General features: G+C 46.0%; 1 protein-coding gene across 1 annotated transcript; it reads right to left on the reverse strand.

Moving 5' to 3' along the window:
* Positions 1-20,860: 20,860 nt before the first annotated feature.
* LEAP2 (liver enriched antimicrobial peptide 2) lies at positions 20,861-26,079 on the reverse strand. Its single transcript, XM_077261160.1, has 3 exons — positions 25,906-26,079; positions 21,162-21,304; positions 20,861-21,067 (listed from the first exon to the last, which is right to left on the reverse strand). The coding sequence occupies exons 1-3, from the start codon at positions 26,062-26,064 to the stop codon at positions 21,031-21,033; spliced, it is 339 nt and encodes a 112-aa protein (XP_077117275.1). The 5' UTR covers positions 26,065-26,079; the 3' UTR covers positions 20,861-21,030.
* Between the last annotated feature and the right edge of the window lie 413 nt (positions 26,080-26,492).

The raw sequence follows: 26,492 nt of genomic DNA on the forward strand, positions 1-26,492 counted from the left end.
TTTTGGCCTCTGCCTGACGATGGGGCCCTTTGGAAATGCTAACTGCATACATTGAGAACTTTCCATGTGTTCACGCAAAATTTAAACAGAAAAAAGTTATGAACAGGCTATGTTCACATGAACATTACAATTCCCATACCAGTCACATCTGCAGCTCCGTGTTCTCATAATTAAAGAGTCTGAGCAAATCATAAAGAACCTATGAGGCAAAACACCACAGATAACCAGTGAGGAAAGAATCAGAATGGCATATTTACACCTTCAGGAAAAAGCATGCAAAATAGCTCTCTCGCAGAAGGCAAGAAACATGCAGATGTAGAATAAAAGTCAACTTCACTTAGAACAGTTGAATAAGTTAATGGAGAATGTGTCAAGCTTTTATTTTATTTTTGATCTTGGATTACAGATGTAGTGATCACTGTCATGAATCCCCAATGGCTAGGGATAGCACAGGAAAAGCAAAGTATAACAAATATCGGACGAGCTCTAGGGTGATGGAACCTGGGCTGACCGCTGCCCTACGCCTGACAAACGCAACTAGAGATAGCCAGGGAGCATGCCTACGTTGGTTCTAGACGCCACGCACCAGCCTAAGAGCTAACTAGTACTGCAGAGAAAACAAGACCTCACTTGCCTCCAGAGGAATTAACCCCAAAGGTATAGTTGCCCCCCACATGTATTGACGGTGAAATGAGAGGAAGGCACACACATAGAGATGATGTATATAGCTTTAGCAAATAGAGGCCCGCTGAAAACTAGAAAGCAGAATGATACAAAAGGGGACTGAGCGGTCAGCAAAAAACCCTAATCAAAAAAAACCATCCTGAGATTACAAGAACCCATGTGCCAACTCATGGCACATGGGGAGAACCTCAGTCCACTAGAGCAACCAGCTAGCATAGAGACATTCTAAGCAAGCTGGACCAAAAACCAAACAACTGAAAATCAGCACTTAGCTTATCCTGAAAGATCTGGGAGCAGGTAGGCAGGAACCAAACAGAGCACATCTGAACACATTGATAGCCGGCAAGGGAAATGACAGAAAGGCCAGGTAAAATAGGAAACACCCAGCCTCTGATGGACAGGTGGAAACCAAAGGCCGCAACCCACCAAAGTCACCCAGTACCAGCAGTAACCACCAGAGGGAGCCCACCAACAGAATCCACAACAGTACCCCCCCCTTGAGGAGGGGTCACCGAACCCTCACGAGAACCCCCAGGGCGATCAGGGTGAGCTCTATGGAAGGCGCGGACCAAATCAGTCGCGTGAACATCGGAGGCGACCACCCAGGAATTATCCTCCTGACCATAACCCTTCCACTTAACCAAATACTGGAGTTTGCGTCTGGAAACACGAGAATCCAAGATCTTTTCAACAACATACTCCAATTCTCCCTCCACCAGCACCGGAGCAGGAGGCTCTACCGAAGGAACAACGGGTACCTCATACCTCCGCAACAACGACCGATGGAACACATTATGAATAGCAAACGATGCTGGGAGATCCAAACGAAAAGATACAGGGTTAAGAATCTCCGAGATCCTATAAGGACCGATGAACCGAGGCTTGAACTTAGGAGAAGAGACCTTCATAGGGACAAAACGAGAAGACAACCACACCAAGTCCCCAACAAGAAGTCGGGGACCCACGCGGCGACGGCGATTAGCAAACTGCTGAGTCTTCTCCTGAGATAACTTCAAATTGTCCACCACCTGATTCCAAATCTGATGTAGCCTGTCCACCACCACGTCCACTCCAGGACAATCCGAAGATTCCCCCTGACCCGAGGAAAAACGAGGATGAAACCCCGAATTACAAAAAAAAGGAGAGACCAACGTGGCAGAACTAGCCCGATTATTAAGAGCAAATTCGGCCAGTGGCAAAAAAGCAACCCAGTCATCCTGATCAGCAGAAACAAAACACCTCAAATAAGTTTCCAAGGTCTGATTAGTTCGCTCCGTCTGGCCATTCGTCTGAGGATGGAATGCAGACGAGAAAGACAAATCAATGTCCATCTTGGCACAAAACGTCCGCCAAAATCTAGACACAAACTGGGATCCCCTGTCAGAAACGATATTCTCCGGAATCCCATGCAAACGAACCACGTTCTGAAAAAACAAAGGAACCAACTCAGAGGAGGAGGGTAACTTAGGCAAGGGCACCAAATGAACCATCTTAGAAAAGCGGTCACACACAACCCAGATAACGGACATTTTCTGTGAAACCGGGAGATCAGAAATAAAATCCATGGAAATGTGCGTCCAAGGCCTCTTCGGGATGGGCAAAGATAACAACAACCCACTAGCCCGTGAACAGCAAGGCTTAGCTCGAGCACACACTTCACAAGACTGCACAAAGGTACGCACATCCCTAGACAAGGAAGGCCACCAAAAAGACCTGGCCACCAAATCTCTTGTACCAAATATTCCAGGATGACCAGCCAACACAGAAGAATGGACCTCGGAGATGACTCTACTGGTCCAATCATCCGGAACAAACAGTCTTTCTGGTGGACATCGATCCGGTTTATCCACCTGAAACTCCTGCAATGCGCGTCGCAAGTCTGGGGATACGGCGGACAATATTACCCCATCCCTAAGGATACCAGCAGGCCCAGTGTCTCCAGGAGAGTCAGGCACAAAACTCCTGGAAAGAGCATCCGCCTTCACATTCTTTGAACCTGGCAGGTATGAAACCACGAAATTGAAACGAGAAAAAAATAATGACCAACGAGCCTGTCTAGGATTCAAACGCCTGGCAGACTCAAGGTAAATGAGATTCTTGTGATCAGTCAAGACCACCACGCGATGTTTAGCACCCTCAAGCCAATGACGCCACTCCTCAAATGCCCACTTCATGGCCAAAAGCTCCCGATTACCCACATCATAATTGCGCTCGGCGGGCGAGAATTTTCTAGAGAAGAAAGCACATGGCTTCTTCACCGAGCCATTAGAACTTCTCTGTGACAAAACCGCCCCCGCTCCAATCTCGGAAGCATCAACCTCCACCTGAAAAGGAAGTGAAACATCTGGTTGACACAACACAGGAGCAGAAGAAAACCGGCGCTTAAGTTCCCGAAAGGCCTCCACGGCCGCAGGAGACCAATCAGCAACATCAGCACCCTTCTTAGTCAAATCAGTCAAAGGTTTAACAATACTGGAAAAATTAGCAATGAACCGACGATAAAAATTAGCAAACCCCAAGAACTTCTGAAGGCTCTTAACAGATGTAGGTTGTGTCCAGTCACAAATAGCCTGAACCTTAACGGGATCCATCTCAATAGTAGAAGGAGAAAAAATGTACCCCAAAAAAGAAATCTTCTGGACTCCGAAGAGACACTTTGAGCCCTTCACAAACAGAGAATTGGCCCGCAAAACCTGAAACACCTTCCTGACCTGTAGAACATGAGACTCCCAGTCATCAGAAAACACCAAAATATCATCCAAATACACAATCATAAACTTATCCAGATATTCACGGAAAATATTGTGCATAAAGGACTGAAAGACTGACGGAGCATTGGAGAGTCCAAAAGGCATTACCAAATACTCAAAATGGCCCTCAGGCGTATTAAATGCGGTTTTCCACTCATCACCCTGTTTTATCCGCACCAGATTATACGCACCACGAAGATCTATTTTAGTGAACCACCTAGCCCCCTTAATGCGAGCAAACAAATCAGTAAATAATGGCAATGGATACTGGTATTTGACTGTAATCTTATTCAGAAGGCGATAATCTATACAAGGTCTCAGGGAACCATCTTTTTTTGCCACGAAAAAAAAACCTGCTCCCAGAGGGGACGAAGATGGACGAATATGTCCCTTTTCCAAGGACTCCTTAATATAATTCCGCATAGCAGTATGCTCTGGCAGTGACAGATTAAATAAACGACCCTTAGGGAACTTACTGCCAGGAATCAATTCTATAGCACAGTCACACTCTCTATGAGGAGGGAGCGAATTGAACTTAGGCTCCTCAAAAACATCCTTATAATCTGACAAAAACGCAGGGATCTCCGAAGGAGTCGATGAAGCGATAGAAATCGGAGGTGCATGATCATGAACCCCCTGACATCCCCAGCTTAGCACAGACATTGTTTTCCAGTCCAGGACAGGATTATGAGTTTGTAACCATGGCAGACCAAGCACTAGTACATCATGTAAATTATACAGTACAAGGAAGCGAATCACCTCCTGATGAACGGGAGTCATGCGCATAGTCACTTGTGTCCAATACTGCGGTTTATTCATAGCCAATGGTGTAGAATCAATTCCCTTCAGAGGAATAGGAACTTCCAGAGGCTCTAGACTAAAACCGCAGCGTTTAGCAAATGACCAATCCATAAGACTCAGGGCAGCGCCTGAATCCACATAGGCATCGACGGAAATGGAAGACAGTGAAAAAATCAGAGTCACAGACAAAATGAACTTAGACTGCAGAGTATCAATGGCAAAAGATTTATCAACCCTTTTTGTGCGTTTAGAGCATGCTGATATAACATGAGCTGAATCACCACAATAAAAACACAAACCATTTTTCCGCCTATAATTTTGCCGTTCACTTCTGGACTGAATTCTATCACATTGCATAGTCTCAGGTGCCTGTTCAGAAGACACCGCCAACTGGTGCACGGGTTTGCGCTCCCGTAAACGCTGATCAATCTGAATGGCCATAGCCATAGACTCATTCAGACCTGTAGGCGCAGGGAACCCCACCATAATATCCTTAATGGCCTCAGAAAGACCATTTCTGAAGTTTGCAGCCAGGGCGCACTCATTCCACTGAGTAAGCACCGACCATTTCCGAAATTTCTGACAATATATTTCCGCTTCATCATGCCCCTGAGAGAGGGCTAATAAAGCCTTTTCAGCCTGAATCTCTAGGTTAGGTTCCTCATAGAGCAATCCCAATGCCAGAAAAAACGCATCCACACTGAGCAACGCAGGATCCCCTGGTGCCAATGCAAATGCCCAATTCTGAGGGTTGCCCCGTAGGAACGATATAACAATCTTGACCTGTTGAGCAGGGTCTCCAGAGGAGCGAGATTTCAAAGAGAGAAACAATTTACAATTGTTCCTGAAATTCAGGAAGGTAGATCTATCTCCAGAAAAAAACTCTGGAATAGGAATTCTAGGTTCAGACATGGGAGTGTGAACAACGAAATCCTGTATATTTTGAACCTTTGCCGCGAGATTACTCAGGCTGGAAGCCAAACTCTGGACATCCATGATAAACAGCTAAGATCAGAGCCATTCAAGGGTTAAGAGGAGGTAAGAAGCAGCTAGACAGCAATTAAGGGCTAGGCAGCAAAACTCTGAAGGAAAAAAAAAAAAAAAAAATTTCCTTGAACACTTCTTTTCCTCCTGCTTCAGCCCAAAAATTAACACTTTGTGGGCCGGCTATACTGTCATGAATCCCCAATGGCTAGGGATCGCACAGGAAAAGCAAAGTATAACAAATATCGGACGAGCTCTAGGGTGATGGAACCTGGGCTGACCGCTGCCCTACGCCTGACAAACGCAACTAGAGATAGCCAGGGAGCGTGCCTACGTTGGTTCTAGACGCCACACACCAGCCTAAGAGCTAACTAGTACTGCAGAGAAAACAAGACCTCACTTGCCTCCAGAGGAATTAACCCCAAAGGTATAGTTGCCCCCCACATGTATTGACGGTGAAATGAGAGGAAGGCACACACATAGAGATGATGTATATAGCTTTAGCAAATAGAGGCCCGCTGAAAACTAGAAAGCAGAATGATACAAAAGGGGACTGAGCGGTCAGCAAAAAACCCTAATCAAAAAAAAACATCCTGAGATTACAAGAACCCATGTGCCAACTCATGGCACATGGGGAGAACCTCAGTCCACTAGAGCAACCAGCTAGCATAGAGACATTCTAAGCAAGCTGGACCAAAAACCAAACAACTGAAAATCAGCACTTAGCTTATCCTGAAAGATCTGGGAGCAGGTAGGCAGGAACCAAACAGAGCACATCTGAACACATTGATAGCCGGCAAGGGAAATGACAGCAAGGCCAGGTAAAATAGGAAACACCCAGCCTCTGATGGACAGGTGGAAACCAAAGGCCGCAACCCACCAAAGTCACCCAGTACCAGCAGTAACCACCAGAGGGAACCCACCAACAGAATCCACAACAGATCACCCAGTAGTGAGAGGAAAAAAATAAATCATGTTATTGTGCCACATTGTGTTATGTGTAAAGGTAAGATTTATATTTTCCATGGACAGAAACACCTACAGCTAAAAAGTAGCCATAATGAAGAAGCTAAGCTAAATATTCACCTCCTCAGGGGTTACAATCCACCTTTCCACAAGAATTTCAACGTAGCTTAAGCTGTATAATAAAACATGCCAGGCTATGCAGGACTGAAACTAGGAATTTCGGGACCCCTAGGAGACTGCCCAGGCTCCACCCCAGCTCCGCCTCCAACAGAGGCGTAGCTAGGGTTTTGGTCCAGGGGGGGCGAAGCTTCTGAGTGGGCCCCTAACCAGGTAACCTTCATTACAACTGGGTGACGCGCCATAATAGTGGAGGAGAACCTCAGCAGATGACCGTGCTGTTACTGAAGATAATCTCTATATAACGACCAATATGGATATTGCCGCCATATGGTCAGTGGTAAATACCAGCCCTGCAGAACATGTAAGAGATCACAGCACAGTTACAGATAATGACTTACTGCTGACGATCTTTCTGATTTAATCGTTCATTTTTCCGTCTTTTCCATCTGGCCCAGACCAACATGACAACTTCTTCCAGCTACAACTCATCTGCAGACAATACAACAAAGACACGTTTCACTTCTTACATTCCAGCCCCATCACCATCTATTCCCAACCTGCATAACCTCCTCATCCTGCTGATACCCCAATACTGAGCCGATGCTGCCGTATGTGTCCCTATTACTGCATCTGATACCCCAATACTGAGCCGCTGCTGCCATATGTGTCCCTATTACTGCACCTGCTGTGTGGTTCTGTGTGCCCTCTAAATTCTAAAGCACCCCTCTATAATATAGTAATGCCGGGTGCAAGTGCCCTAGAAAACTGCCCACATTTTGCCCCCTAGAAAGTAATAATGCCCTCTGTGTGTGACCCTTTGATAGTCACAGTAACCTGAGTTCCCAGTAACCTGAGTTCCCCTATAAGAATAAGTGCCCACTTTACATTTAATAAAGTCCTGAGTCACCCCCCCTATACAGCTCCCCTATACACAGTATGATGCCCCCTCACTGTATATACTGACCCCTTAATATCCCCCAAACTGGCTCCAACACTGTATGATGGCCCCGTCGCTGTAATCTCCACACTGAATGATGGCCCTCTAGATAGCCTCCATATAGCATAATACACCAGATAGTCCTCAATATGGTATAATACATTCCCCATAGGCCTCCATATAGTATCATGCACTCCCCATAGGCAGACCCTATAGTATAATGCGCTTCACATAGGAAGACTATATAGTATAATGCAGCTCCCAAAGGCAGCCTATATAAGGAAGGCTGTAAATGTGTCCCCAATCCCCACCTCTCATTATACTCACCAATGGCGCTCACCAAGGCATAGCTGGTCTTGACTTAAGATCGCCATCCTCCATTACTGCTTCATCTGGATGACACATCCTACGTCATCCACACCGTGTCACCCATCGCGCTCCTGTGCAGGCGCACTTCTCTCTGGGCTGCTGAAAGCAGAGCCAAGTACTGTAGTGCATAAATGCTGGGAAAGGCCAAAGGGCGCTGATGACCTGGAAATAAACCGGCGCATGCGCACTACAATACTGTGCTCTGACTTCAGCAGGGCAAAGAGAAGTGCACCTGCATGGGAGTGTGATAGAGGACACTGAATGCATGATGTAGGACGCATCTTCCACACAAAGAGGGACAGCGATCACAGAAAGTGGGACGGCGCCGGATCAAGACTAGTGACGCCCGGACTGCGCCATCCGTGAGTATAATAAAAGCTCTTTTTTGTGCCTTGCATAGAGGATTGGGGACATAGAGAGCATTCTAGAACACTATGTGAGGGCGTACAGATGCTGGCTGGACCTTATATGGTGACAGGCTCCCACATGTAAAAGCCGTCTTGCAAGATTCCAGCCGCTCGCAAACTTAAGAAAATAATCATTCTCCTTCTCATAAGCTAATCAGCAGTAAATAAATTATGTGCCAAGACACTTATCGATCACGTCAGTTTTCAGTGTCTGTCCAGATTGCAGGATAAACAAGACATACAAGTTTAAGAACCTTCATTGCTTTATATACTGTGCCTGTATGTATGTATTCAAGGCAACAGATCAGACATATTAAATAGCAAATGACATGTGCCAAGATACTCCTCATGCTGTGTGGAGAGTGTCCTGGGGGCTGCTCCTCAGGCTCCTCCCAGTCAGATGCAGACATCATGTGTAGGCATACGTCCCAACTTTTGTAGATGGGAAAGAGGGACAAAGTTTGCGGCGTGCAAAGCGCGCCGCGGTAAATTTTAGGCCATGCCTCTGACCACACCCATTCATAATTAGTCACACCCATATCCACGACCCAACCACACCATTTAGCACTGCCGATCACACTGTTTCATATACAATAATTATAAACAAAAAAATATGGCCACACAGTGCCCTATACTGTATAATGGCCACACATGACGCTCCATACTGTATGATGACCACACATGATGCTCCATACTGTATAATGACCGCACATGATGCTCCATACTGTATAATGACCCCACATGATGCTCCATACTGTATAATGACCGTACATGATGCTCCTTACTGTATACTGGCCGCACATGATGCTCCATACTGTATAATGACTGCACATGATGCTCCATACTGTATAATGACTGCACATGATGCTCCATACTGTATAATGACTGCATATGATGCTCCATAGTGTATAATGACTGCACATGATGCTCCATACTGTATAATGACCGCACATGATGCTCCATACTGTATAATGACCGCACATGATGCTCCATACTGTATAATGACCGCACATGATGTTCCATACTGTATAATGACCCCACATGATGCTCCATACTGTATAATGACTGCACATGATGCTCCATACTGTATACTGGCCGCACATGATGCTCCATACTGTATAATGACCGCACATGATGCTCCATACTGTATAATGATCGCACATGATGCTCCATACTGTATACTGGCTGCACATGATGCTCCATACTGTATAATGACTGCACATGATGCTCCATACTGTATAATGACTGCACATGATGCTCCATACTGTATAATGACTGCACATGATGCTCCATGCTGTATAATGGCCACACAGTTCTCCATACTGTACAATGATCCCACATGATGCTTAATACTGTATACTGACCCCCGTCCTGTATGTATGGCTCATATTTCCCCCCCCACCCTATGCGTGGCTCATATTCCCCCCCCCCTATGCATGGCTCATATTTCCCCCCCTCCCTATGCATGGCTCATATTTCCCCCCCCACCCTATGCATGGCTCATATTTCCCCCCCACCCCCCACCCTATGCATGGCTCATATTTCCCCCCACCCTATGCATGGCTCATATTTCCCCCCCTCCCTATGCATGGCTCATATTTCCCCCCACCCTATGCATGGCTCATATTCCCCCCCACCCTATGCATGGCTCATATTTCCCCCCCCACCCTATGCATGGCTCATATTTCCCCCCCACACCACCCTATGCATGGCTCATATTTCCCCCCCACCCTATGCATGGCTCATATTTCCCCCCCCACCCTATGCATGGCTCATATTTCCCCCCCCACCCTATGCATGGCTCATATTTCCCCCCCTATGCATGGCTCATATTTCCCCCCCACCCTATGCATGGCTCATATTTCCCCCCCCCACCCTATGCATGGCTCATATTTCCCCCCCCCACACCCTATGCATGGCTCATATTTCCCCCTCCTGTATGATGCATGGCTCATATTCCCCCACGCTCCCATCTTGAATGGCGACGGCGTGGCTTACCGTCCTCCTTCATCCCCCCTACCCTGTCCCCTGTCCCTCATACTTACCTGTTCCTCACCGCACGGTCATCCCTCTCGCGCTGTATCCCGACTCCTGACTCAGCACCTTCTTCCTGGGTGAGCGGTCATGTGATACCGCTTATTATAGGTCATGAATATGCGCATATTCATGACCTTAAATGAGCGGTACCATGTGACCACTCATTCAGGAGGGCTGCAGAAGCCGAGACCATCGCTGGAACAGGGTGAGTATTGTCTTCAAGGAGGGTGGGTGGGATGTGGGCGGGCGGGGGCGGGCGGTTGGGAGGTGACCCAACTTTTATTTAAAAAAAACAAAAAAACAGCCACAAACCTTGCTCAGGTGCCGCCCCCTGCATTGTCCCCGCCCTAGGCACTTAGTGCGGGACAACTAATGTCCCTCCTGGGATCGACTGACCCTGGGGCTGACTGTCAAAATCAGGACAGTCCCGCGGGATCCGGGATGGTTGGGAGGTATGTGTGTAGGCAGTGAGCTCAGGTCACAGTCAGAGGCAGAGTCCCCCTGCGTCCCCGGCTGCTGCTGCTGATCACTTCTCTGCAGCACAGGAGCTTTGAAGCAGAGCGCGCTCAGCCGGGATTGGGTGAGCGGTGAGTGACCTCCCTTCCCCCTCTCCTCCACAGACTGCAGAAGAGCGATCACATGACTCACTCCCTGCACTCTGATTGGAGGCCTTCTCTTCCTTCTCTCTGCTGACTCCCTGTGAGTGTTTGTACCGTGGATGTTACTTTAGCTACATACACAGTACAAACGCAGGGGAAATTAAAGATAAACATTGACCGGAGGCAGGGGCCCCTAACGCCGGCCCTGACAGTAGCGTAGCTCCGGGTGGGCCCCCTCAGAGCACAGGGCCCAGGGCAACTGCTCCCTCTGCCCCCCTGTTAGCTACGCTACTGGCCTCCAACCTTTCACAGTCCCACTGCCCACTCATAGAAAAACTTCACATCTGTACCACGCCCTCACCAATCACACATTAACAGTTCCCATCAAACACCAGATCACATACATACCCAGACGCTTTTGCTTTGGCTAAAATATTTTGTTAAAGTGGCCACCATGACAAGTTAGACTCTTTTGGCCAAGTTCTTCTCTAACCTATTAAATATTTGTTAAAATATCCAATACTCTTTTTAGGTATATTTTTTATTTATGTTTCTTTAAGGGAATGTGTCAAATACAATTTTTAAAATGAACAATAACACCACATACAAGGGGCAAATATCACCACATCATGGCTAGACCACATATTACCACCACATGGTGACCTATAATACCACATACAAGGGACAAATACCCCACACCATGAACAGACCACATATTACTACCATATGGTGATCGAATAATACCACATACAAGGAACAAATACCGCCATACCATGACCAGATCACAAATTACTACAACATAGTGACCGAATAATACCACATACAAAGGACAAATACGGCTACACCATGGCCGGACCACATATTACTGCCACATAGAGATTGAATAATTCCACATACAAGGTACAAATACCATCACACCATGACCAGACCACATATTACCGCCACATAGTGACCGAATACTACAATACTGATTATTAATTAAAAAAAATACTAATTTTACCATAAGCACCATTATATATAGGAGCTTTGTATATAGTACACAGTGTATAGTGTCAGTGTACATGTAATACAGTGATCACCGGTGACATTATACCCAGGACCTCTGTATAGTGTCAGTGTACAGGTAATACAGTGATAACCAGTAACATTGCACACATGAGCTTTGTATATAGTACACAGTGTATAGTGTCAGTGTACACATAATACAGTGATCACCGGCAGGGCCGCATTTGCCACTAGGTACTTGAGGGCACGTGCCTAGGGCGGCAGGATGCGGGGGGCGCACTTGAGCAAGGTTTTTTTTATAAAGTCTGGGGTCAAGCGCCCGCCCCCCCTCCCTCTCTCTCTCCCGCCCCCTCACTGAAGACTTCATACTCACCCTCCTCCAGCGGTGCCTGCTGCAACTCCGTCTCAGCGCCAGCAGCTCATCCTGTCCTCATGCGTCCATATTCATCACCTTAATGAGCGGTACCACGTGACCACTCATACAGGAAGGAAGACGCTGCAGAGATGCCGGGAAGTTCTGCGCCTTGCGGTGAGAGAAATGTGAGTAGGATGGGGGAGACTTGCACACAGGGTGGGAGGATGGGGGAGCCTTGCACACAGGGTGGGAGGATGGGGGAGCCGTGCACACAGAGTGGGAGGAAGGAGGAGCCGTGTACACACCGTGGGAGGATGGGGAGCTGTGCACACACCGTGGGAGTATGGAGGAGCCGTGCACACACAGTGGGAGGACGGGGGAGCCGTGCACACACAGTGGGAGGATGGGGGAGCCGTGCACACACCGTGGGAGGATGGGGGAGCCATGCACACAGGGTGGGAGGATGGAGGAGCCGTGCACACAGGGTGGGAGGATGGGGGAGCCATGCACACACCACGGGAGGATGGGGGAGCCGTGAACACAGGGTGGGAGGATGGGGGAGCCATGCACACACCGTGGGTGGATGGGGGAGCCGTGCACACAGGGTGGGAGGATGGGGGAGCCATGCACACAGGGTGGGAGGATGGAGGAGCCGTGCACACAGGGTGGGAGGATGGGGAGCCATGCACACAGGGTGGGAGGATGGGGGAGCCGTGCACACTGGGTGGGAGGATGGGGGAGCCGTGCACACAGGGTGGGAGGATGGGGGAGCCGTGCACACACTGTGGGAGGATGGAGGAGCTGTGCATGCAGGGTGGGAGGATGGGGGAGCAGTGCACACACCGTGGGAGGATGGGGGAGCCATGCACACAGGGTGGGAGGATGGGGGAGCCGTGCACACACCATGGGAGGATGGGGAGCCGTGCACACACCGTGGGAGGACAGGAGAGCTGTGCACACACCGTGGGAGGATGGGGGAGCCGTGCACACAGGGTGGGAGGATGGGGAGCTGTGCACACTGGATGGGAGGATGGGGGAGCTGTGCACACTGGGTGGGAGGATGGGGGAGCCGTGCACACACCGTGGGAGGATGGGGGAGCCATGCACAAACCGTGGGAGGATGCGGGAGCCGTGCACACAGGGTGGGAGGATGGGGAGCCGTGCACACAGGGTGTGAGGATGGGGGAGCCATGCACACAGGGTGGGAGGATGGGGGAGCCATGCACACAGGGTGGGAGGATGGGGGAGCCATGCACACAGGGTGGGAGGATGCGGGAGCCATGCATACAGGATGGGAGAATGGAGGAGCCATGCATACAGGATGGGAGGATGTGAGAGCCATGCATACAGGATGGGAGAATGGGGGAGCGATGCATACAGGGTGGGAGGATGGGGAGCCGAGCCATGCATACAGGATGGGAGGATGGGGGAGCCATGCATACAGGATAGGAGGATGGAGGAGCCGAGCCATACATACAAGATGGTAGGATGGGGGAGCCATGCATGCAGGGTAGGAGGATGGGGGAGCCATGCATACAGGATGGGGGAACCATGCATACAGGGTGGGAGGATGGGGGAGCCAAGCCATGCATACAGGATGGGAGGATGGGGGAGCCGAGCCATGCATACAAGATGGGAGGATGGGGGAGCCTAGCCATGCATACAAGATGGGGGAGCCGAGCCATGCATATAGGATGGGAGGATGGGGACATGTATGAGGAAACAGTACTGGGGAATGGGGGGCATGTATGAGGAAACAGTATGGGGGAATGGGAGGCATATATGAGGAAACAATATGGGGGGATGGGTGCAGACAGTATGGGGAGCGAACGAGGGCATGTGTGGACACAGTATGAGTAGCGATGTGAAAAATGGATGTGGACAGTACGGGGAGTGAGGGTGATAGGATGTGTGCAGACAAAGTATGGGGAGTCAGGTGAGCAGGCAGTATAGAAAATGAGGGGGTATATATATGAGGAGACAGGATGGTGAACAGGGGGGATGTGAGAGGAGACAGTATGAGGAGGGAGGGAAATAGTGTGAGGAGACAGTATGGGGGCAGAAAAGAAACTGAGTAGTGGGGGCGTAGCATGGAGGGACAGTGTAAGGGCACAGCCAGGAGGGGACAGTATACCAAGGAGGGGGAGTGTGAAGAGAGAGTACAGTATAAATACTGAGCCCTATAGGGGACACAGTGTGAGAGGACAATGTGAAGAGGGGGGCCGGTATGGAAAGGAGAGGTCAGTGTGAAGAGCATGTACCATAAGAGGGACAGTGTGGGGGTCATATTTTGTGCAGACAATATAGTGAGGGGCAATTTTTTATTCAGGAGCATTATAATACACTTGTATATTTAAGGGCGTCATGTGGAGATTTTCTGCAAAAGAGCGGAGAAGATGTAAGTCTGCAGAGATGGCTGTGGATGAGAAAACTCATCATGGGATCTGGACAAGATGAAGAAAAGAAGAACGGCTCCAGAGGCGACATCATATATAAGGTACCTGGATGTAAATGTTATTTGTGATACTAACTAACTCTCATGTTTTTATTTATGCTAGGAGCATTAAAGGGGATGTTCAGGTTTGTGATGAGTCTACAGTCATTCTATGTGACTGCAGACTTCTGAATTCTCACAGTGCGCACTGCATGCTGTCAGGATTCTCTCGTGCTGGGGATTTACATTAATGTGGTCACGTGCTGACTAGACATATGTGGCCTCCGTCAATGAAAATGAATTGAGCGAGGCCGGGCACGTCTAGTCAGAATGTGGTCAGAAGTATTCAAATCACATACTTGTGCTGACATGACTGTCCACCAGCAAGGGAGAATCCTAAAAGTGTGCAGTGCATGCGTTGTGAAAATTCAGAAGCCTGCGATGTCAGGATTCAGCTCTGCAAGTTCCAGTCATCGTCACTTCACTCATATGCGATTTTCATACTTGTGGTCCTGTGACAAGGAGCTTCTCTTCTGCTTCTCTGTTTTTCACTGAATATTGAGAGCATTAGGGAGAGGAGCTCGTCGGTACATGACTAAGTGCAAATCGCATATGTCCTGTGGTGGGGGGGCACCAAAATGAATTCTTTCCCCGGGCGCCAGAAACCCTAGATACACCTCTGCCGGTATGCCACTGCGAGTGGTGATTACCGGGTCCGGTGGAGGGATGTCTGTGCACAGGCAGTGAGGCAGGGACTGAGGGTGTGCACAGAGAGAATGGAGACCCGGAGACTGCCCGTCCCAGTCTACACTGTAGCCTGGAGCCTCATTATCATAGGAATATGTCAGTTAATTGTTTTTCTAAAGCTTTATAGTGTAGTTTAAGGTCAGAGAGGGATGGTTAGGGATGAGCTAGGAAGGTGCAGGGACAGGTAGTGATGGCAACTTGCGGACATGTGCAGCACTTGCAGTGATACAAAAAACACTGCTAGCAGTGTTTTTTCCATTGCTGCAAGTACCGCATTTGCCGGATCGCGGAAAATCGCAAGTGCCGCACATGTCCGCAAGTCCCATAGGGAATGAATGAGGCCGAACGCAGTGTTGCCGTAAGTGATCCGTTACACGTCAGATGCGGAACAACTGCCGGATCTGCTGCAAAAGGCTACTTTCACATCAGCAATTTATGTCAAAGTCACTGCCGATAGTGTCATACTCACCAAAGGGGGAGGCAGCACTAAAAGTGCCTAGGGCAGCAGAAACTCTAAATACGGCCCTGATCACCGGTGACATTATACACAGGAGCTCTCTATATAGTGTCAGTGTACAGGTAATAATACAGTGACTCGCCAGTGACATTATACACAGGAGCTCTGTATATAGTATTCGTGTACAGGTAATACAGTGATCATCAGTGACATTATACTCAGTAGCTCTGTATATGGTGTCAGTGTACAGGTAATACAGTGATCACCAGTGACATTATACACAGGAGCTCTGTATATAATATACAGTGTATAGTGTGTGCGTATATGTAATACACTGACACAATGGTGATGTCTCTAGTTGAAGTCCTTCATCTTCGCTTTTCATCTTCATACAGCAGAGACCGCCATCACTTCTTCCAGCCAGGATTCGTCTCTGCAGAAAATAACACAGTTATCTAGAGCACATTCCCCAACCTCTACAGTACACCAGATGAAGAAAAAAAGCAATTGTGTGGCCCTGCACAGTAACAGGACCTCTCCTACCTCACACTGAAAACAATATCCTCAAAAATAATATCTTTTAATTAGCCTCTACAGTAATAATATCCCACATTCTGGACCCCACATTTTATCCCATTCTGAATCCTACGTGTCTTCCCATTCTACCTCATGTCTCTCCATATTTCCCCGATGTCTTGCCATATTGCCCCATAGTCATTCATAATAGTATAATGTACCAAAAAGTCATATATAGCAGTATAATGCACCCCCATAGTAGTATAATGTACCCCATAGTCATATATAGTATAATGCAGCCCCATACCAGTATGATGCACCCCATAGTATAATGCGCCCCCATAGCAGTATAATACACCCCCAGAGCAGTGTAATGCACCCCAATACCAGTATAATGCACCCCCATAACAGTATAATGCAGCCCCATAGTAGTGTAATGCAGCCCCATAGCAGTATAATGCACCCCCATAGCGATATAATGCACCTCCATAGCGGTATAATTCAACCCCATAGCGGTATAATGCACCCCCATAGTAGTATAATGCAGCCCCATAGCAGTATAATGCACACCCTTAGTAGTATGATGTACCCCCATAGTATTATAATGCACCACCATAATAGTATAATGCACCCTCATAGCAGTATCATGCACCCCCCATGGTGATATAATGCACCCCCATGGTAGTATAATGCACCTCCATGGTGGTATAATGCACTCCCATGGTGGCATAATGTACCCCCACAGTAGCTTAATACCCCATAGTCATATATAGCATAATGCACCTCCATAGTAGTATAATGCGCCACCATTGTATAATGCACCCCCTTGTCATATATAGTATAATGCACCCCCATAGTACTATAATGCACCCCCTAGCGGTATAATGCACCCTATAGAAGTATAATGCACCCCCTTAGTAGTATAATGCACCTCATAGTAGTATAATGCACCCCCAAAGTATAATGCACCCCCTTGTCATAAATAGTATAATGCACCCCCATAGTAGTATAATGCAGCCCCATAGCAGTATAATGTAGCCCCATAGTAGTATAATGCACCCCCATAGCGGTATAAAGCACCCTATAGAAGTATAATGCACCCCCTTAGTAGTATAATGCACCCCAAAGCAGTATAATACACCCCCATAGCAGTGTAATGCACCTCAATACCAGTATAATGCACCCCCATACCAGTATAATGCAGCCCCATAGTAGTATAATGCAGCCCCATAGCAGTATAATGCAGCCCCATAGTAGTATAATGCACCCCATAGTAGAATAATGCACCCCCATGAGTTGTATGACGATGTTTTTGGCAGGACGAGTTGACAATTTAAAGATACCATAAATTAGTTTTTTTCTGCTTACAACATTTCGATCACTTCTTATCACATTTTTGTATGGCAGTATTTTTAAATTAACATCATTTTTGCATGTTATTTATTTTACGGGTGTTTGCCGTACAGATTTAACCCCTTAATGACCAAGCCAATTTTCACCTTAATGACCAAGCCAAATGTAATATTTCTGACACTTTATGAGGTTATAACTCTGTGATGCTTTAATGTATCACACTGATACGTTAAGAAGTTAGAAGGGTTAAATATTGACCAGCTATTTCTCGTTTTTCCAACAAAATTCACAAAACCATTTTTTTTTAGCAACCACCCCACATTTGAAGTAACTTTGAGGGGTCTATATGATATAAAATACCAAAAATGACACCATTCTAAAAACTGTACCCCTCAAGGTGCTCAAAATCACATTCAAGAAGCTTCTTAACCCTTCAGGTGCTTCAGTGGAAGCAATGTGGAAGGAAAAAATGAACATTTTTGTTTCACAAAATTTTTTACTTTAGACCCAAACATTTTTATTTTCACAAGGGTAAAAGTAGAAAATGGACCCCAAAATTTGTTGTGAAATTTCTCCTAAATACACGTATACCTTATTTGTGGGGGAAATCTACTGTTTGGGCACCACGCAGGGCTTGGAAAGGAAGGTGCACCATTTGACTTTTTGAATGAAAAATTTGTTGGAATAATTAGCGGACACCATGTCACGTTTGGAGACCCCTGATGTGCGTAAACAGACGCCATGTCGTTTGTGGAAACCCCCCACAAGTGACCCCATTTTGGAAACCACACCCCTCAAGGATTTTATCTAGGGGTATATTGAGCATTTTGACCCCACAGGTACAACACAGAATTTGATAACATTAGGTCGTCATATTGAATATGTTGTCATTAGTGTTGAGTGCAAGTGCTCGCTACTCGAGCCATCATATCATCACTTTTTTTACTTTTGAAAAAAAAAATACAATTCTATCCCTAACACAAACCTAACCCCAACCCTAAACCTAACCCTAAACCTAACACAACCATAAGGCCGGGATCACACATGCAAGAAATAAGGCCGAGTCTCGTATGTTAATACCCAGCATTGCAGCCGTCATTCAGGAGCGGAGCGTGCGTCCGCATAGCAATACATTCAGCCGCACGCTCTGCTCCTGAGTGACGGCGGCAATGCCGGGTATTAACATGCGAGACTCTTCCGTATTTCTCGCATGTGTGATCCTGGCCTAACCCTAATCCCAACCCTAAACCTTACACAACCATAACCCTAACACAACCCTAACCCCAACTCTAACACAACCCTAACCACAGCCCTGAACCCAACTGCAAAGAATTGATAAAAATATATATATTTTATAATTTTTATCTAACTAACGGGGTGACGAAGGGGGATTTGATTTACTATTTTTTTTTATTTTGATCACAGTGTTCAAAAGGAGTCAATAGGAAAAAATTCTTATTGTTGGCAGGTAATCCATCATCCGCGGGATTAGGAGGGTCCGTGGATGACGGCAGTAAAAGGTAGCATCATTTCTCTCTTCTTTGACATGTGTATCATGTCAGAAGAAAGAAATCATTGAAAGAGCCGCACACTTTTTTTTTTGTGATCGCCAAAAAATCCATCCCTGATAATGTTTTTTGGGGTCTCAGCTACCCCGGTAGCTGAGACCCCAGAGATTTTGGGGGAAGCTAAAGCCTTATTCCCGATAACCGTTTTAAAACGGCAATGAGGGAATAAGTATCCTTAGCGGCAGCCATTTTAAAGCATATCGGCAGTAGTTAAGGGTTTAATGTCAGTTTTATAGCTTGGATTGTTCTGGATGCAATGATACCAATTGTTCAATTTTTTTCATAAAACCTATATTTTTTCATGGCAAAGCACTTTTTCAAGTTGTATTGAACTTTTTTTTAACTTAGTGCTGCTATGTGACCTGTGCATTTTACACTTTCATTGCTGGTATGATGCACTATGAAACATTTGCATTGCAGTGCAATAAGTACTGTCTGTTTTGGGCTAAGGCGACAGGATGACATTGCCCTGAACACCAGTCGCACTGCCGAAGTTTGTTATGTGTGACTGCTACCTTACAGCACAATACAAGTGAATGGGGTCACATTACAACCTCAAGGGTACTGTGACAAGCATGTCGCAAAAAGTCCAATTGCGTCAGATGTTTTGCGACTTGCACCCTCAAGGTCGCAACACCACTTCATTCACTTGTATTGTGCTGCACTGTTACTGTCCCACATTGTGAACTTTGACATATGGCCTGTTAGGCCTCGTTTATGACAGGAAAATAATAGACAATTTTAACTTTCAAACCCTGAGGTAATTACTTGGCCATTGCCAACACCAGAAACCTCATGAGTATTAGCGTTCTGGATAGACTTTACGTTATACAGGTAGTAATCATTATGTACATAAGACAGGAAAACCTCCCTGAAGTGACCCTCCACTTCCAACAGTAAATTAACCTATAGATTTCTATTGTATAGGCAATACTCTTAAAGGGACTCTGTCACCTGAATTTGGAGGGAACAATTTTCAGCCATAGGGGCGGGGTTTTCGGGTGTTTGATTCACCCTTTCCTTACCCGCTGGCTGCATGCTGGCTGCAATATTGGATTGAAGTTAATTCTCTGTCCTCCATAGTACACGCCTGCATAAGGCAAGATTGCCTTGTGCAGGCATGTACTACGGAGGACAGAGAATGAACTTCAATCCAATATTGCAGCCAGCATGCAGCCAGCGGGTAAGGAAAGGGTGAATCAAACACCCGAAAACCCCGCCCATATGGCTGAAAATTGTTCCCTCCAAATTCAGGTGACAGAGTCCCTTTAATGACTTCTGCCTTGTTGCTGCTCCTTCTGTATCTGATGTGTCTGTGCCCTGGTCCCTGCCCAAAATGGCCGCTGCAGAGGTGTCGGAAGTGCTCTAGAAAGTACAACCATTTCTCCAGCTTGTCTGGTCTGTAAATCGTATCAGACTAGTGCATGCTGCAAATACTGTATCTTCTGTGTGAAAAAAATACCCATGTAAACTAACAAATATGCCAACATTGGGTCTGTAATCTGTATGTTTCCACATGAATCAAAAATATGTTCATTTGTACAAACCCTTACTTGGGAAGACGTTACATATTTCAAGGATAGCCTTAAGGTCCTTTTTTTTATATATGGATTTTAAAGCAGATCTGCATCTAAAATCCACATAAGAGTTTCTGTGTAGCATTTGAAGCTTTTTTTTATATGGATTTTCAATCAGATTTGCTTCCAAATCCACAAAAAATCTTAGTGTGAACATTTTCACCCTAAATAGTAAATAATCGGTAATAAAGAAATGATGCTTAAAAAACACTATCGTTTATGAAATAAATATACAAAACATGAGTACAAGTTATACAGAAATTCAGAGGCAAATAAATACAAAGTGTTAGAAAGATCTCTTTTATCTGCATTCTCGAGGTGTCGTATGATTCCTATTATTGCAGAAAAACGGCTGAATCTTCCATTAATCCGCATATGTCTTTAAGCAGCATTTTTGGTTCCTGAAAGTAAAAGCAGACATCATTTAGGAAAACAAATAAGAATGTCTGAATGAGGCCATATTTAATGACAGCAAGCAGAGATTTCGAAGATTACCTGCAAAGTCTAGTAGAGCATTCAGTATCATCTCTGCAAGATGCACCCACTGGCCGCATGGACATTATTCTCCAGAAAGGTGTCATTCTCTTTGCTCTCACCAACTCTTTGGGGCAGTCATTATCTAGCGGAGCTGCATGTAGCTGGGGAGATAAGTAATATAACGTTATATAAACCTTTTATATTTAGCAACAAACAGTAATGGAATTTTCACAGATTTCATGTTTAAAGTTGCTATGAAGTTAAAAAAAACCATAAGGAATTAGACATTTCCCACCTTCTCAATAACCTACAGTTCCCGCGTTGTCACTCTGGTGGTCCCTGCCATCAATCATTTGACTGTTGTCACTAATATCTGGCTTTAGCAACAGCATCCCATATATGCAAACGTCGCTATAAGGGTACCGTCACACAGTGCAATTTTGAACGCTACGACGGTACGATTCGTGACGTTCTAGCGATATCGTTACGATATCGCAGTGTCTGACACGCAGCAGCGATCAGGCACCCTGCTGAGAATCGTACGTCGTAGCACATCGTTTGAAACTTTCTTTCGTCGCTGGATCTCCCGCTGTCATCGCTGGATCGTTGTGTGTGACAGCGATCCAGCGATGAGTTCGCTGGTAACCAGGGTAAACATCGGGTAACTAAGCGCAGGGCCGCGCTTAGTAACCCGATGTTTACCGTGGTTACCAGCGTAAAAGTAAAAAAAAACAAACCGTACATACTGACCATCTGATGTCCGTCAGGTCCCTTGCAGTCTGCTTCCTGCTCTGACTGTGAGCGCCGGCCGGAAAGTGAGAGCAGATCACAGCAGTGGCGTCACCGCTGCGCTCTGCTCTCAGTGTACGGCGGCACTCAGTCAGAGCAGGAAGCAGACTGCAAGGGACCTGACAGACATCAGATGGTGAGTATGTACGGTTTGTTTTTTTTTACTTTTACGCTGGTAACCACGGTAAACATCGGGTTACTAAGCGCGGCCCTGCGCTTAGTTACCCGATGTTTACCCTGGTTACCAGCGAACCTCGGCATCGCTCCAGCGCCGTGATTGCAAAGTGTGACCGCAGTCTACGACGCTGGAGCGATACTCATACGACGCTGCGACGTCATGGATCGTGCCGTCGTAGCGATCGTAATTGCACGGTGTGACGGTACCTTAAGGCTAGCGATTGGCTGCAGCCGTCATGTGACTGTTGGACAAGACATCATCACTTCCAGTAGTGTGGAACCACCAAAGTGGCAAGACTGGAGTGGCAAGCAATAATAAAACCATGACCCCTGATCAGTCACTGCATGGAAAGAGACATTATCAGGGGGCTAGCTTGTATGGTAAGTCAGTAGTGTCCCAGAAAGAATAGGCGAGTACTCAGGAGCTGCGTCTCAGGCTCTTTCACACCTCCATGTCTCCGGTATGGTGAAAGTTTTCACACGTACCAGAGACACGTACACACATAGACCCATTCAAATGAATGGGTCTGTGCACATGTCAGTGTGTTTCCACGGACCGTGTGTCCATGTGCCCCACACATAGACAAGTCCCACACACGTGCACACGGAGAACACACTTTGTTTCCTCTATGTGACACGCTTCGGCACCGGGGAAGAAGCACTACAGTAAGCGCTGTTTTCCAGCGGCAGGTGCTGAGGATGCTGTCATTATTATCCGCTGCTCTGCTGGCGATTGGCAAGCAGAGGAGAATGATGAGAGTTATATTAAAGTCAGAACGATGACAGCAGGTGGGGGCTTTTGGCACTCTTAGGGTATGTGTCCACGTTCAGGAAACGCTGCGTTTTTGACGCAGCGCTGAGCCGCAGCATCAAAAACGCAGCGTCCAGATGTTACAGCATAGTGGAGGGGATTTAATTAAATCCCATATCCACTGTGCATTAAAAAACGCATGCGGAATTCCCACAAAAACGCACATGCGTTGCGTTTTTTCAGAACGCAGCATGTTGCTACAATGAGCAAAACATGCAGGAACACCGAAGGACACCTGCCAGTTACCTCAGGTGCATTTTTGGTCAGGATTTTACCTGCATAAAATCCTGACCAAAGCCTGAAGCAAACCTGACCGTGGACACATACCCTTACTCCCATCATCCGTCACCTGCTGCCGCTAATAACAGTGACAGCAGGAGAGGATGATCAGGGTATTCCACTTCCGCTGCCTGCAATCTAACAAAATAAATGAATGAAAAATCCGACGTGGGTTCCCACTATTTTCTTGAACCAACCAGGCAAACGCACAGCTGGGGGCTGCAACCCTCAGCTGTCAGCTTCTGCAAGGTTGGTTATCAAGAATAGAGGGGTCCCCACGCTGTGTTTTTAAATTATTTAAATAAATGAATAATTTAAAAAAACGCCGTGGGGTCCCACCATTTTTGACAACCAGGCTTGCTAAAGCTCACAGCTGGGGGCTGGTATTCTCAGGCTGGTAAGGGACCATTGATATAGGCCTCCCCAGCCTAAAAACAGCAGCCCGAAGCTGCCCAGAAAAGCCACATCTATTAGATGCGCCAAATCTGGCTCTTTGCCCTGCTCGTCCCACTTGCCCTGTAGCCGTGACAGGTGGGGTTAATATTTGTGGGGTTGATGTCACCTTACTGTAGCGCTTCTTCCCCGGCGGCCGTTCATGTGGTACTGATGCGGCACACAGGCGGCACAAGGTTGCCACAAGTATTACACACATGGACACACGGACATGGATGTCTCCGGTACCGGTTTTTCCGGTACCAGAAATAAACGGACGCGTGAAACCGGCCTCAGTCACAGTGAAGAGTTTTTGAAGTAAAACCAATGTCAATACTTTTTTTTTTAAATTTCCCAATGGGATGCACTTCTCTACTAACTGCATATTTAAATGGATCTCATGGATTTGTTGCTGTATTCCTGCCATTCACTGGAATGTAAAGTGCAGGTTCACATTGGAAGAACCCACATTATTGAATTTGAGAACTGAGACACAGCAACAAGTCAACATTGCCTAGATCAGTGATGCCCTACTCCTCACGAAAAGCTTAGTGTAAAGCAAACATTTCTAATATTCCTGTTCAGTGCTTTGGAAAGCATCTTCGAGCTAGCTAAGACAAGAGTGCCTTCTCTGCTGTAAAAATGAAAAGTGAGTGCCATGTTGTTGCCATGTAATGGGGACCCCATGGCTGCTGGAAAACAATGGCTTGTACTTGGCAAAAAAGTCTTAACGTCCCAGCTTGAGAAAGAAAAACAAAACCATAAAATGGAAATTATGCAGATGATTATAATCCAAAAGATCACCACTCAAAGGGTCCAGATAAATAAATATATAAACAATCAATAAAACATATATTGTAGAATTAGGTGATTTTGCATAACTTATCTGGAATAAGTTAATACAATAATCAGCTTCTATCGGATATGACTTGAGTAATAATATGTCATTAGTGCATGAAGACATTTAGGGTATGTGTATACGGCTTTTCTTTCAGGCAAATTCTGCCTTGAACCTGCCCGAAAAAAAGAGCTAAAAAACACCTGATAGAATGAAGATGACAAGTGTAGATGAGCGTATTTTCAGGTTTGAGTGCGATCTGACAACACATCGTATTGCACCTGGATCAATGTTATGCTATGGGGCCATGCAATTTTTATCTCGGACAGTCCTGATATTCGGATCACATTCAGCCATGCAAGTCAATGAGTTCTTTGGAAACATCAGACTGCACTCGAATGACATCTGAGTGCCGTTTGATTTCCATGAGAAAATCGAAGAAAATCGGAACACACTATGCTGACACTCTGATCAGGGTTTGATCAGAATGCCACTTGCATAATTGGCCCGATTCACTCAGATGAGGAGATTCTCTGACATGCCCTCCTGCACAACAATGTCAAAATTACTTGCTGTGCATACATTTCCACTTTTTGATCTGCTTTTAACAGTTTCAGGCTTCAAAAGCCATGAAACCACTGAAAGAAGTGACCTGACCATTCTTCGGGTGGCTTCTGCTTTGAAGTAGCCGCCATGTTAAATGTGGGATAAAAAAACAATTGCTGGCGTCCATAAAGACACATCAGAGACAACAGTGCCGACATTTTGCTAAAGAGTCTTCTTCAAAAACGATGCAAGTACGTCAGTGTCTAAAAGATGTGTGTTCATACAGACTTGTGGAAATTAGTTTTGGAGAAGTTTTTAGGAGGATTTGAAGATCTTGCTCAGCAAAGAGTACCTGTGAACACATAACTGGGGGGACGTTTACGAAGACTATTATATTTATACAGCAATTTTAATGAAGTACCATTGGACAAAAAAGTGACAATTTTTTATTTTTTTTTGTTGCACCCATGGTCGAGCTGGATTTGAAAAATGGATCAGAGTAGTGCATGCTGCGATTTTAACACATGAACCATAGGTCATGTGATCTACTCTGTTGACAATGGTTGGAGTGCTATCGGTAAGCTACCAGTTTGGCATACGGGCAGCACATGTATGTAAAACCTGAACAACCTCTAAGGGGACAAAAATAAAGACGGGGGGAAAAAGTTACTGACTTTTGTGCAACACATATATAGGACAAAATCTTCTATTTTTTTTCCACCAAAAAAATTAGCACGAGTTTCTTAATAATTGACCCTCACAATGTCTGATTATAGTTTGGTAGCATTTATGAAACACATTTACAACCTTGGGATGTCCACATACAGTTCCCTGCAAAAAGGAATGTGAAGCAATTATCGATCCTTACATTCCAGACAACCTGGGCTCACCTGGAGTATCAACAAGATACAAAGCACAAAAATAGCCATCCACTTCCCGAGCTGTAGACTCATGGCTAGACGATCCTGAAAAGCCAGCTGCTGCACTGAGGAAGCATCTTGCTTCCTGCCCGATATTTTATAGATAAAGCTCAGGACAGATTGCGTCATTTGTATCCTAAGAGGCTAAAGTGCAATGGATACATTTAATAAGTTAATGACTAGCGACACACGCTATTAACACTGAGCATTACTCAATGTCTTCAGAAATGTTGTCGGGGTCATGGAATTGTCACTCACCCTTTGGCTTCTAGATTTTATAACCATTTCAATTTATGGTGGACTTCGAAAAATATTTTTAGGATATGTTCACACAGAGTCTTTTGATGTGGATTTCTGGCTCAAAAATCCATGTTAAAAAAATCCCCTCAAAAATGTTGCTGCTTTTTCTGTTTGTTTGTTGTTGTTTTTTGCAGTATTTATTCTTTTTTTTCTGTTCAATTAATTCTGAAGTCAAATTTGGACCCTATTGATATGTTGCTTCTTTTAACAAATCAGATTAAAGGTCACCTTCAAGCTCAAGGAACATCAGTGTCAGA

This window comes from Ranitomeya variabilis, chromosome 5 (genome assembly GCF_051348905.1).
Source record: "Ranitomeya variabilis isolate aRanVar5 chromosome 5, aRanVar5.hap1, whole genome shotgun sequence".
NCBI classification, from domain to species: domain Eukaryota; kingdom Metazoa; phylum Chordata; class Amphibia; order Anura; family Dendrobatidae; genus Ranitomeya; species Ranitomeya variabilis.